The sequence below is a fragment of the Pollachius pollachius genome, assembly GCF_949987615.1.
Source record: "Pollachius pollachius genome assembly, chromosome: 2".
NCBI lineage: Eukaryota > Metazoa > Chordata > Actinopteri > Gadiformes > Gadidae > Pollachius > Pollachius pollachius.
Genome location: NC_136935.1, coordinates 34,687,837 through 34,700,336, shown reverse-complemented (window position 1 = coordinate 34,700,336; position 12,500 = coordinate 34,687,837). Strand labels below are relative to the sequence as shown.

At 48.0% G+C, this 12,500-nt stretch overlaps 1 protein-coding gene across 4 annotated transcripts in view; it reads right to left on the bottom strand.

Moving 5' to 3' along the window:
- LOC307070625 (rho GTPase-activating protein 7-like) overlaps positions 1 to 12,500 on the bottom strand; it is a gene marked incomplete at its 5' end in the record, with an annotated part of 92,598 nt that overhangs the window by 19,205 nt on the left and 60,893 nt on the right. Inside the window, 2 exons of one of the 4 annotated variants that reach the window (XM_079729186.1) lie at positions 2,624 to 2,695; positions 11,817 to 11,917. Coding sequence is in view for 2 of the 4 variants with exons in the window: in XM_079729185.1 (XP_079585311.1) it covers positions 2,624 to 2,695; positions 10,189 to 10,201 (85 nt within the window). Of the gene's footprint in view, positions 1 to 2,623; positions 2,696 to 9,250; positions 9,300 to 10,188; positions 10,498 to 11,816; positions 11,918 to 12,500 lie in introns of those variants that run through there. The other 3 variants (XM_079729185.1, XM_079729187.1, XM_079729184.1) reach the window with 3 other exon arrangements.

Sequence of the window (12,500 nt, the reverse complement as noted above, 5' to 3'; positions counted from 1 at the left end):
GACAGACAGACAACGCAAGATTAACAAGATCATATTCCTATCACTGATGAGATGTGCTGTGCTTAGATATAGCTTAAGATACCCTCCCCCCCGACCCACCAACCTCCCCCTCCCTCTCAGCCTCCCCCACCCTCTCAATATGAATGGGGTGCTCCACCCTTAACCCCCCCTGCCCCCACCCAGCCGGGCTGCACAGCTAGCAGAGGAAGTAGCGTCTTAGCGGGCCAAACAAACACAGCTGCAGCTTGCTTTTAGACCTCTGTGGAGGGGTGGAGAAGGTGAGGGGGGGAAGAGGTGAGGGGTGGGGTGAAGTGGGGTGAGGGTTAGATGGGGGCGAGGGGGGGGGTCGATGGAGGAATGACACTAAACACTCAGGCCTTCCAAACTGATGCTGTTTCCTCTTTGTTTTCGACCTCTTTATATTGTCGCCACTACGCCACTACCACAGTTGTCCGCTGTTAGTTCTTACATTTTTACAAACTTAAATTATAATCAGCAATATTTCTTCAACTGTTACAGTATAAGTACTTCTTAACAAGGTACATTCTAATATATCTGAAACAAATTCGAGTTGCTTGGGGAAGAAAACATCTGCCATTGACTTAATAATACCAAGTTGTCAACTGCATTGTATGTTTACAGTGAGTAATACAGCTCTTCCACAGGGAATGTTAAGATTCCTACTTCTTAACCGCATGAGCGGTTCTGGCGTCAGGATCTGTGATCTCTAGGTGAATGCAGGTGGCATGTGTAACGCTTTGAGTCTCACAATGTGATGAGTCAACCGCGTTCCGATAGCCACAGGCCTCGGGGTTCGTCGGCAGCGATAAGACCCTGACCACCCACCAGTCAGAGGAGAGACACGCACCTTGGCAGTACTGTACTGAGTGACCCACGGGGCTATCTGTGTGAGCTTATCCTCCATGAACCCGACCACACAGACACAGGGGTGTGGCCGGGGGGCGGGGGGGAAAAGAGATTGTCTTTTGGATGCAAGGGAAGGAAAGGGGAGGGAGAAAAACTTGATGATGAGTCTGTGTTCAAATTCCATAGCTGGCTGTGAGTAAGCTGGCAGCAGATCTGGATAAATGGGGGTTTCAGAGTGTGTTTGAATGTGAGTGTGTGTGGTATGATGTCTTAGCTTTATCCGCCCCGTCTAGGGGAAAAAATTAAGGGAAGGAATAGAAACGCTGAAGACCTAACTCCGGCAAAGCCAGCTAGGTTCTCTAGGAATAGAACCAGCAATATTTAGAGGGCTGGGTTAGTCCTGCCCTTTGCTGTCCGTGGCCCCGATCAGACAAAGGGCATTTTGCAACCTGAAAATACGCAGTGCGCAGCTCACTGCTTTTTTCTTTAAAGTATCTGCCTACAGTAAAAAAAAATAAAAAAAAGAAGCAGCTTGCTAGGTCTTTCAACACAAGGGGCTCAGCAACGCAAAAGCGGTGAGGAAAAAACGCTGCACTGTCAATAGAAACACTTTACAAAGCCGCCCGAGGCTGCTAAAACGCAGAGCCTCTGATTGGGGCCCGTGGTTGTATAAAAACTGTGCAGATTGCACTATAGAGGGGTAAGTCACTCTCTAAGGTATGGTTAACTGCGTTCGGTCAATGTTCATTTGAAAGTGGAGGGAGAGGTTGAGCATTGTCCCTGTACAGATTCTGGCTGTGGGTTTTACTTTAAAACTAGTAAGTTCTTGTTTGGTGTGTGTGTTTATCTAGTGTGAGCTATAGTCAGGATTATGAAGAGGGATTTAGTTGTTTATCTACCTGCTCAGTGAAGTAATGCATTGACGCCAAGTGTTAACTCCAACTTTACTCCTCAGGAATGTTCTGGACTGTGTGTGTGTGTGTGTTTGTCTGTGTATCTCAAGGTTTTGAAAATTATTTTACATGACAATTCTCCACAATTAGCTTAAAAAACATGTAATAATCCCGCCTGAGGAAACTATAATGAAATACCTGATAACTATCACTATCATGTATTTCTTTGGCTACTGGTGACTGTAAAGCAGTCCATGTGTGTTTAATTTGTAAACCTTTACAACGACACAGCAACACAAACAATCCACTGGATTACCACCTCCATGAGAACCAACAACTGTGACTCTGGGATCATTTCTCACCGTGTTAGATTATAAGTAACACTTGTTCAAACGTGCTGCAGTATTAGATTAGATAAAATGCATACCAAGGGAAAATGATAATATCTAGGAAAAGCAGGACACCATACATTGAAATAAGAGGGCAGATAAAACTAAATTCATATCTAATTCTTCAAGAAGAAGAAGAGAAGAATAACTTCAACGTCCCTATTGCTTCATGGACTGAAGGGGCTCTGATAGAAGTCTGATGGGAATATGATCGGGAAAGGTCTCATAGGAGCATGATAGTGGGTCTGGTAGGAGTCTGATGAGAGTATGATGGGGAGGGGTCTCATAGGAGCATGATGGTGGGTCTGGTAGGAGTCTGATGAGAGTATGATGGGCAGGGGGGGTCTCATAGGAGTATGATGGGGGTCTGTATGGAGTCTGATGCGAGTATGATGGGGGAGATCCAATAGGAGAATCATCGGGGCTCTGATAGGAGTCTTATGTTGGTGGCGTGATTACTTTGGGGGTCCATACCTTCATAGAGCTGTGCATACTGGGGGAACCCTGCAGCCCTCAGCCAGGTGCACGCCTCCTTGGCTTCTATCTCTGCAGAGACGGGAGACAGACAGAGAGGGGGTGAGGTCATGTGGGACACAAGAGTTTATCACTTCATCAGGACATCGTTCGGGCCGGTGGGAGTGAAAAGGAGTGAACTACATCCCAACATAACAGCAAACATCTTGAAAATAGATATACACAGCTACTTTAAATCTTAAAGTAGATCAAGCATATGATCAAGTCTAACAGCAAAAGATGTACACCAGACAATAGATTTGCTTTCCAGACGTGAACCCTTTCGCCTTTTTTAGCCATCTCTCTCGCCACTCAAATGATGCACACACACACACACACACACACACACACACACACACACACACACACACACACACACACACACACACACACACACACAGACACACACACAGCTCAGATTCAAAAGCACCCTTTACGCAATTTGTGAAAACAGGTACCCCAGCACACACACAAACACAAACACATACACACAAACACTTCTTTAACACACACACAGAAACACTTCTTTAACACACACACATAAGAGTGTCCGGACACTGACAAGTGTCCAGCATCTCATTTACAGTGTGTTGACATATTGCCAAGGGCTGACTGACAGACCCCGCCCCCCCCCTCCTTTGGCAAGGGGTGTGACATTTGGGCTTGTTCTGCTAAGTACCCATAGTGGAGGCTAGGGTTTATTGTGTGTGTGTATTGGAGTCGGGGTCCTCCCTATTATCTGCAGAAACTCTTTAGATCATACATGCCAAATGGCAGGCGGCGATGGTCTCTTCTGATTGGCTAATGCTCCACAGACACCAGTTTGGACAACAGAGACGGCAGACGTAGACGTAGACGTGTCTGACTTTACGGTGGGAGAACATCAAGTATGGAACTAGCTCCATATTGAGAAAGAACTGCTTCTACGGAAGCTACATGAAAGACATCCTTAAAGTCCCCGTTTACAGAAGGTGTGAACAGTGTAAGTGCAAACGTTGCAGACAAAGTTTACACAAGTTGACCTCAAATACTGTGGTTGAATCCTGGGTGCGATCTTTGCTATCGCCGATTACCACGTGTTTATATCCCTTTTCCGTTCGAGTGGGAGAATCTGCGTCTGAGTGTGATTTCACTAATTATTGGTTAAGGGATGCAGATGGTTAGCTCCCTCCTTAGTACAACCAGAGAGAGAGCTAGAGAGAGAGAGGTTCCACCTCATTTCAGAGCTAAATGGAACGGCTCCCATTTCTAACTTTGGCACAAGGACACACAAAAGCAGAGGGCGTGTAATGATCACAGAAGGAGGACCACAAATTGATTTGTTTGGTTTGAACACAAGACAGACAGAAAGAGAGGAAGACAGAACGACAAAGAGACAGCAAGACAAGGAAAACAATAGAAAAAGAGCAAAGAAATAACAAGACGGATAGGAGAAGGACAGATGACAGATAAAATGCTAAACATTTACGATGAAGCGACCAGGTAACAGACTCTCAGCGAGGGAGAGACATGGAGAGAGGCATGAAGAAATAAACCAGGCGGCGGGCGGCCCTTAGAGGGACCCAGAGCCTGAGCCTGAAGCGTACACAAGCATTTACATACCAACAACAAGCCCAGACGGCAGACACAGCTCTGGCAACAAGGTGTGACGCGAGCAAGACACAGTTCTCCCCAGCGCGCCAGGAATTCCTCGAGCCAGCCCGGTGACACCAGCATGTAAACGGGTGTCAAACAGCATTAACAGACATGTTTTACAGCTCATTTGTGTTACAATAGAGGCCAGCTTCTCTCTCGCTCTCTCTTGACTGGCTGAGAATTCCCTAGGTTTTCGGCGGTGGTGTTTGCTGGGGCCAGTACCGGTGTCTCCAGAGTAAATTGTGAATGAAAGAACACCCAACATTCTTGGGGGCCGGCATGTCGCATGGGGTGTGGGATGCGTACGCATGCATGTGTGTGTGCACGCGCGCGCGTGTGTGTGTGTGTGTGTGTGTGTTTGCAAAGGCCAAACTCATGCTTAAGCGCAAACCACTAAGGAGGCGTTGGAACAATTGTAATGAATATCAATGACAAGCCAACATGGACCTCCCGGCCCACCCAACACACCTCAAAGACGAGCTCTAGGGTCTGCTATGGCTTAAGGCCAGGATTAGTTGGAGCAGTGGTCCAGTTCAGCTACCTATTTCTTAAACGTTATGTTACCCTGTGACAAGCTATGAGAATTACTTATGGCTGGTGACCCCGAATATTGTATGAAAGTATGATAATATAATACAAAAAATTCTAAGGTGATGCGAGTTCTCTACTCATACTACACACTCAAAATATGTTTCTGTCTTTTGTTTGCCTGCAGGAAGTGGACAGGGGCATCTGGCACAAACAACCTAACAATAGAACGACAAGCTTACACACACACACCCCCCCAAACACACGCACGCACGCACGCACGCACGTACGCACACACACACACACACACACACACACACACACACACACACACACACACACACACCGAGAATGCATCAACAATGCATACATCTGGGCTGGTACAATTTTTTTTTTTTTTTCCGTTGCATTCTTAGTGTGAGACAGAACAGAGTCTAAATTAAATAATATAAAACAATTGACCATAGACCATTTCACTTTACTAACTCCTTCGTCCTGATGCTTCCCCTCACCAATCTGGGTTTTAAAGGGTGTGCATCCTTTATATTCTGCACTTCCACACCATTCCACCCCATGTTCCTCATCCCTAGCCAGGCAACTACCTCACTTCCTCTTCCTGCTTCCCTCACAGGAAGAGACAACCTCCCTCTCTGAGACCACCCGGCCCCTGAAGAAGCCCCGCCCTGGCTTGTCTTGGGGCCCGGAGAATCGGCGGGGAGCCGGCGAAGGCAAACAACGTCTCCGGCGATTGTGTGTACCTAGCTAACGTCGTCGTAGCGGCAGGACACAATGAGACTCACCGCAATATTGGAGCACTTGTCAGTTGGCTAGGCCGGCTTTTTCTTCCCCCACCTCTGTTGGCTAGTGATTAAAGAAGGAGGAACGTTGAGTCACATCAGTTACTCCTCTGGTCCGAGGTCGTGGTGTGTCACACTGACATGCTGTTCCTTGCGGGCAGTTCTTTTGAAAACGCCGGCTACTGCTATGCCACCACACATTCCATCTGGTTATCTTGTAATTAGGTGCCTCACTGTTTGGAGCACAAACCGATGCTCCAACGTCCTCAAAAAGATCTTCAGCTGAACCAGAAATAACAGAAAAGACTGCCATGCGCTCACTCTCTCTCTCTCTCTCTCTCTGCTGTTTTATCCCCCAATGACTTTAGACGCAAAACAGTGGGAGGTTGACCCAGCATGGACATTCCAGCAGCATCTGTGCTCACACACACACACACACACACACACACACACACGCACACACACACACACAGAACATGCTTGTGTATGTATAAACACTGAACACTTCATCTTTAAACCCTATCCCTTTCTCCAAATTAACTCTTATTCTCTGATGTTTATTATTGTCGAAGAGACAAAACTACAGAGAGACAAAACCAGAGAGACAAAACTACATTTCTCTGTTCATACACACACAACTCAAGAGAGACACACATGAAATACCGACACATGCCACATACAGGCACACACTACATACAGATACAAACATCACATACAGAAACAGACATCTCATACAGACACATACTACATACAGAAACACACATCACATGCAGACATACACTACATACAGAAACACACATCCCATACAGACACATACTACATACAGAAACAAGCAATTCAGACACGCACTTGTGCCACCAGCAGCACAGTCATTTGAATTTGAGGTTTCAGAAGCACACGTGAAGGTAAAACAATAGAATGCCAGAGCGGCTACCCCAGTACCATGATTAGCTGACTGAAACACATCCAGGTCCCCGGGTCTCTGTCTGTAAAACAATGTTTTATGGCTTCAACAGTTATGGAGGAAACAGTTCTCCTAAGATCTCAGGGGGGTTCCCAAACCGCTGTAACGACATTGTGGCATTATATTTGACTTGGCTGATATGAACCGACCGACGGAAACCCTTGAGGTGCGAATGCGTGTGTGTGAGATTGGATGAGTGTGTTACCTGGTCCAGGCAGTGTTTGTGTGTGTGTGTGTGTGTGTGTGTGAGTGTGTGTGTGTCCTGGACCAGGCATTGTGTTTGTGTATGTGTGTGTGTGCGTTTGAGCATGTACGTGTTCTGGTCCAGGCAGTGTGTGAGTGTGTGTGTGTGTGTGTGTGTGTGTGTGTGTGTGTTCGATGTGTGTCAAGGCTGATTTTACAGCGGTGAAAGACAGCCGTATGGAGAGTAGAGAGAGGGAACAGCAGCGAGGAGAGCGTTATCCTAATAGAGATCTCAGACGGATCGTAAGGGGCAGGGGGTTTATTTTGGAATGCAGCCAAAATTGAACTGCTTGCAGGGGAGGAGGGGGGTGGCCGTGGGGATGGGGAGGGGGGGGGGGGGTCAGGGTTGGACCTAATCCTAACCCCCTACGTCCACTCTTCAGTTCTAAAATTACCCCCCAAAAAAGCACCCTGTGGTCTCTCTCATCTCTCTCTCAGTTCAACTCTGCTCTCCCCATCTCCGTCTCTCCCTCCTTCTCTCTTGATTTTTCTTCCCATCCTTCTTCTCAGTTCAACTCTGCTCCCTCCTTCTTCCTATCCTCTTTTCTCTCACCCTCCCTCTACTCTGTTCAACTCTGCTCCCCCCTTCTCCCTCTTTCTCTCTCACCCTCCCTCTACTCTCAGTTCAACTCCGCTCCCCCCTTCTCCCTCTTTCTCTCTCTCCATCCCTCTACTCTAATTTAATCGGCTCCCCCCCTCGCTCGCTCTCTCTCTTTCTCTCCATCCTTCCCTCTCTTTCGCTCTCTCCTTCTTCTTCCCTCTACTCTCATTTCAACTCCACTCACCCCTCCGCCTCTCTCTCTCTCTCTCTCTCGCGCTCTCTCTTCCTGTGACAGGAAGTTCTCACAATCGGCGGCCAGAGTTCCCCTCCAGCGCGGCGGAGGCAGGTTGTGGTCTGGCCCAGCGGCTCCCAGCGGCTCCCGGGTCCATGGGGGCGTGGGTTGGGCCGGCTCCAGCAAACAAAGCAATCTGCTCCTCACCTCAAAGACTCTCTGCTCCGTATACGGCAGGCCGGAGGTCAGCGATCTCAATACAACTAATGAAGGGGTCTGGAGCTTTGAAGTCCTCCGATTAGGGCTGACTCACCAACCATCGGGTTCCCCCGTTATCAGGGTTTATCTTATCCGTATTTACCGGCGGGGGGGGGGGGGAGGGTCTGAGAGTGTAGGCTGTCAAACAGTGTAACAAGCCCCATCAGAAGGTTCTTATAACCTCCAGCGTGGCGCCCTCTGCGTCTCAAGGACCCGCCGAGTGGGGCGCCCAGACAGGTGAGAAGGAGAGCTAAAAGCAGCTCCTGGGGCCGACGGCGGTCTGGACAAGAGAACCGCTACGGTCACGTCTGTACCTAGCATGTCGTCGTCTCCGTGGCAACAGGGGATGGAGCGGAGGAGGCTGGTCGGAGTGACTAAGGAGGGGCTGATGACTGTTGGAGCGAGGAGAGTTCTTGAAAGAAGAGCAGGAGTCCCACAGAGGAATGTCAACACGGCGTGGTTTGAGGGGGTGTCGGGTGGTGGGCTCATCTGTCCTTCCTCCATGGTCTTCATGGAGGAGCAACGTGAGACGGTCGGGCCAGAACAACCAGAACACCACCATCTGTTTGGTTGTAGGATCCAATCCCCCAAGGACCCACACAACACACACACATACACACAGGCTCACACAGACCAGAAGATAGTTATAATGAACCATGCAGTTCCATAGTACCATGCCACATACCCACCACCTGTCAGCTGACACACACATACACAGGCCGCCATGCAAAAGTGACAGCATAGAAAAATAAAGGGATGGAAACTGAGAGGGAGAAAGAGAGACAGTGAGAAACAAGGAGAGACAGTGAGAAAGAGAAAATAAAAACGAGATAGAGAAATCAAGAGACAAAGCGAGAGACCAAGAGAGATATAAAGAGAAAGAGAGACCAAGAGAGACATAAAGAGAGAAATAAAAAGAGAGAGGGAGACCAAGACAGATATAAAGAGAGAGAGAGAGAGAGAGAGAGAGAGAGAGAGAGAGAGAGAGAGAGAGAGAGAGAGGGAGAGAGAGAGAGGGATATGGCAGGGAGATGAACATGGAGAGAGGGAGGGAGAGGGAGAGAGAGGGAGAGAGAGAGAGAGAGGCAGCTGGCCCAGATGGATCAACGCAGGGCTAACTCAAAAGGTCTCCCAGCTCCACTGACGACAGATTTATGGTCTCTCAGAGCTCCAACACCCCTCGGATCAGGTGACCAGAACCACGGCCCTCTTCATCCCTACGGCCCTCCACCCTGACCCATCAGGAGGGGGTGGGGGAACCGGCCCTGTCCCCCGCAACCATCAAACCAACGATAGCCAGTGACAATGACAACTTTGACTTGATCAACATCAAGTCAAAGTTGCGGGCAGGGAAATAAAGGATGGTTTGAGAGCACAAACACTGAGATACCTGGGTTTCTTCAGAGGACAGGGTATGTGTGTGACTGTGGATATAAATCCTTCAGATAAGGCCCCAGCATACATCCTGTTTGACAAAAGAAGCGCAGATGGATGCTGCAGCAAAGGCCAGACCCCCCCAATGCATGGCAGGAAGACAGACAGGAAGTCAGTGTTATGGTCGATTTACTTTTTTGAAAAAGAGAAATTAACAGTGGAAATAAAGTCTAAATCATAAGAAGCAATTGGTATATAAAAGTCCCTGGTTCTACTGCTGCTCGTTGGCCGAGTCAGCTGAATATGGGCTGGTCTTAAAGGACATTAAAGCAGGGGGTAACGTAGTCCCTCTAAAACCTACGGAGGCAAGGTTTCCCTTGGGGCAAACAGCCGAGGGAAAAGAAAATAACCCTAAGTCACGTTTCGTCTCCCAAAGTCGTCTTTAAAAATAAGGCCGCATGGGGCTCTCAACAGACGCTGCCTGCTCCTCTCAAAAGGTCCGGGCAAAAGGCCATCGAGTCCCTCTGACTAAACGCAGCCTTGGAGAGCGCAGGAGCAGGCGTTGTAAAAACATAAAACCGCAAACGCATAGGCAACGGTATTGCACTTAGTTGACCTGCAGTTATAAATGTGCAATACATCCACCACATGGAGATGGGAGAAGAAAGCCCAAACCAGTTTTTTTCCCCCCACTTATCCCCGTCCCCTGGGAGCAGTGTCCGTTCTCCACAGAGGGTTGTCTGACAGCCCGCAGCGATGCTGCGCTCACCAGATCTCCTTCACATTTAGTTCGCATAGCGGACAGGATTCAGAAAAACGACCTGAAGATTTTAATAAACTCGACCTCATTAATAACCAACTTCAGAACTCCCCATTCAGTCTCCGTTAGTTTGATGTGCGTTCAAATTATTTTTTTTATGAATAGATATGTTATTCAATTGGGTTTTTACTTACGAGTAAGTATCATTTCGGATGCCTGGGATCTCGAGCGGGTTAAGAATATACTCCCGTGTTGCGCTCTTGGGTGCAACGGGTGTCCCGCGGAGGGGCTACGGAGTCCACCTTTAGGGAAGAGCCCACATGATAGATCCAGAGGACACGAAAACCACCGATTCAAACCGCGTTCGGCACCAGATACATCCGAGAGTTTGCGCGACGCGGTAAATCCATGTTTTTAACTCTTGTACGTGTTCGAGTGAGTCAGTAAGTGAGAGAAGTACGCACAGTGTTCTCGGCTGCTGACACGTATCCTGCGAGTGTGTGAATGAGGCTCGGAGCTGGAATGTGAATGGAGCGTACTGGCGTGAATCAAGCTTTAGGAATGGCTCATTCAGCCGTGGCTCCACCTCCAGCTGGAGCAGCCCACCTGATGCACACCCCAAGGACGGATTAACATGACCACTGGCCCTGGACACAAACCAGCCACGGACCCCTACCAACACGCAAATACACGCACTAGCACACCGAATTTGGTCGCATATTATAACTCATGCAATCAACTTTCACCAACATTATAATGCAGGAGAGAGAGAGAGAGAGAGAGAGAGAGAGAGAGAGAGAGAAGAGAGAGAGAGAGAGAGAGAGATTATCTAAAGTTCACTATTCACTATTATGCATAGTGCCTTCCGCTCGTTTTAACGGCAGAACATGGAATTTGTCAGGTTAATATCATGACTTTAAAAGCACCTAATGACTTCCTTTAACGAATTAACGAGTTAAAAAGTGGACAGTGTTTGTTGTACCAGGGCAGTATCTTTAGTCTATTTTTCTTTCTTTCGTTTACGCTATGCAGCCCCGCTTAGCACACGTTTCTCCATTTTCACTGTGAAATTGACCGTTGACCAAGCACTACGACATTGACGTCACGTTATGTATTTTTTTTAAAATGTGATGTATTTATTTTGCAAATCAAAAACATTCAAATCCTTTGATGACCAAACTCTTGGTCATTTGAATTTTCTCAATAATAATAATAATAATAATAATAAATATATATATACATATATATATATATATATATATACTAAGGGCCCCCCCATTGGCCAGGGCCCTGGACATGTGCCCACTTGGCCCATGCGGTAATCCGTCATTGCACCCCACACATACATCCCCCCCTCAGGATATAGCGCCCTGGCCCGGGACATGTGTAATAAAGTGAATTAGCCGGCTCATAATAACGCATTCCAGATTAAAGCGTTACATGGCGCGGCTCTGATATGGTGAGAGCCGTCCAATGCGTAACCGTAACGCGTTGGACATGTGTGTGCCGGTTGCCTGTGAAAGCCCGTGCACATCGAAATGAATCAGATGTGGCTGTCATGATTGATTCATTGTGGAATTAACATAACATAAGTAATTTCTAGCACGCATGCTACTGACAGCGATGTAGTCTTGCAATTAATGCCCAGCAACGATGTTCGGATTTACTACATAATAACAGGCCTATACGGACATCAATTAGTTAACAAAAGTAGATGTAATTTGAAGTTAAAGACTGGGCTGTTGCCGCAGCGGCTGTTCACGACGGCGACCAACTCAATTCAAACAATTCAATGATCGGCATGCCATTTTAATCAGCCTACCTGTATTCCGTGTGTCCCCCGTGTCTCACCCGCACTAACACCTCTCCTCACCTCGGCTGATCAGAGAGGAGCCAGACGTTCGCCTCGAGTGAACGAGGATTCACCAAATGTCTCTTTAGTTGTGTTTATCTATCTCCACATCCCCCTGTGCGCGTCTAGACGCACGTCGAACTGTTAAATCATCCCTCATCTCCTAAAAACATACTTCTCTGCCCGTCTGCAGACATGTTTACTCTCGTCTGCGGTTTGAATGACTTCCAGAATTGAAAGTGATTCACAGTCGAAGTGCCGCCGTCTCCAGCGGTTCCCTCGCAGGTCCGCCCCCCCCTCCCCTCCCCACCACCCCAGTTTGCATATCATTAGTTAAACAACGTGGCAACAACTTTGAGACGCTCCTTTGTTACCAGAGATTAGCCTGAAAAGCGCAAGTGGGGCCGTGAAGAGAAAAGCAACAGTGACCACAGTGCAGCAGGTATGGTAATGCCCTGCTGCGAGCCGTGGCCCTGTGCACGGTGAGATTATACTGGTGGACAGGCGCGAACGGATTCTCCAGTGAAACACCTAGTTGGCCGTATTACTACACTATGCCGTTTGGGACGCGTTACAACGGTTTGTCCACTGTTTGTTCAATGAGGACATGAGCATTAATTCTTTGTCTTTGCACTGGTTCTACCAATCCAACTG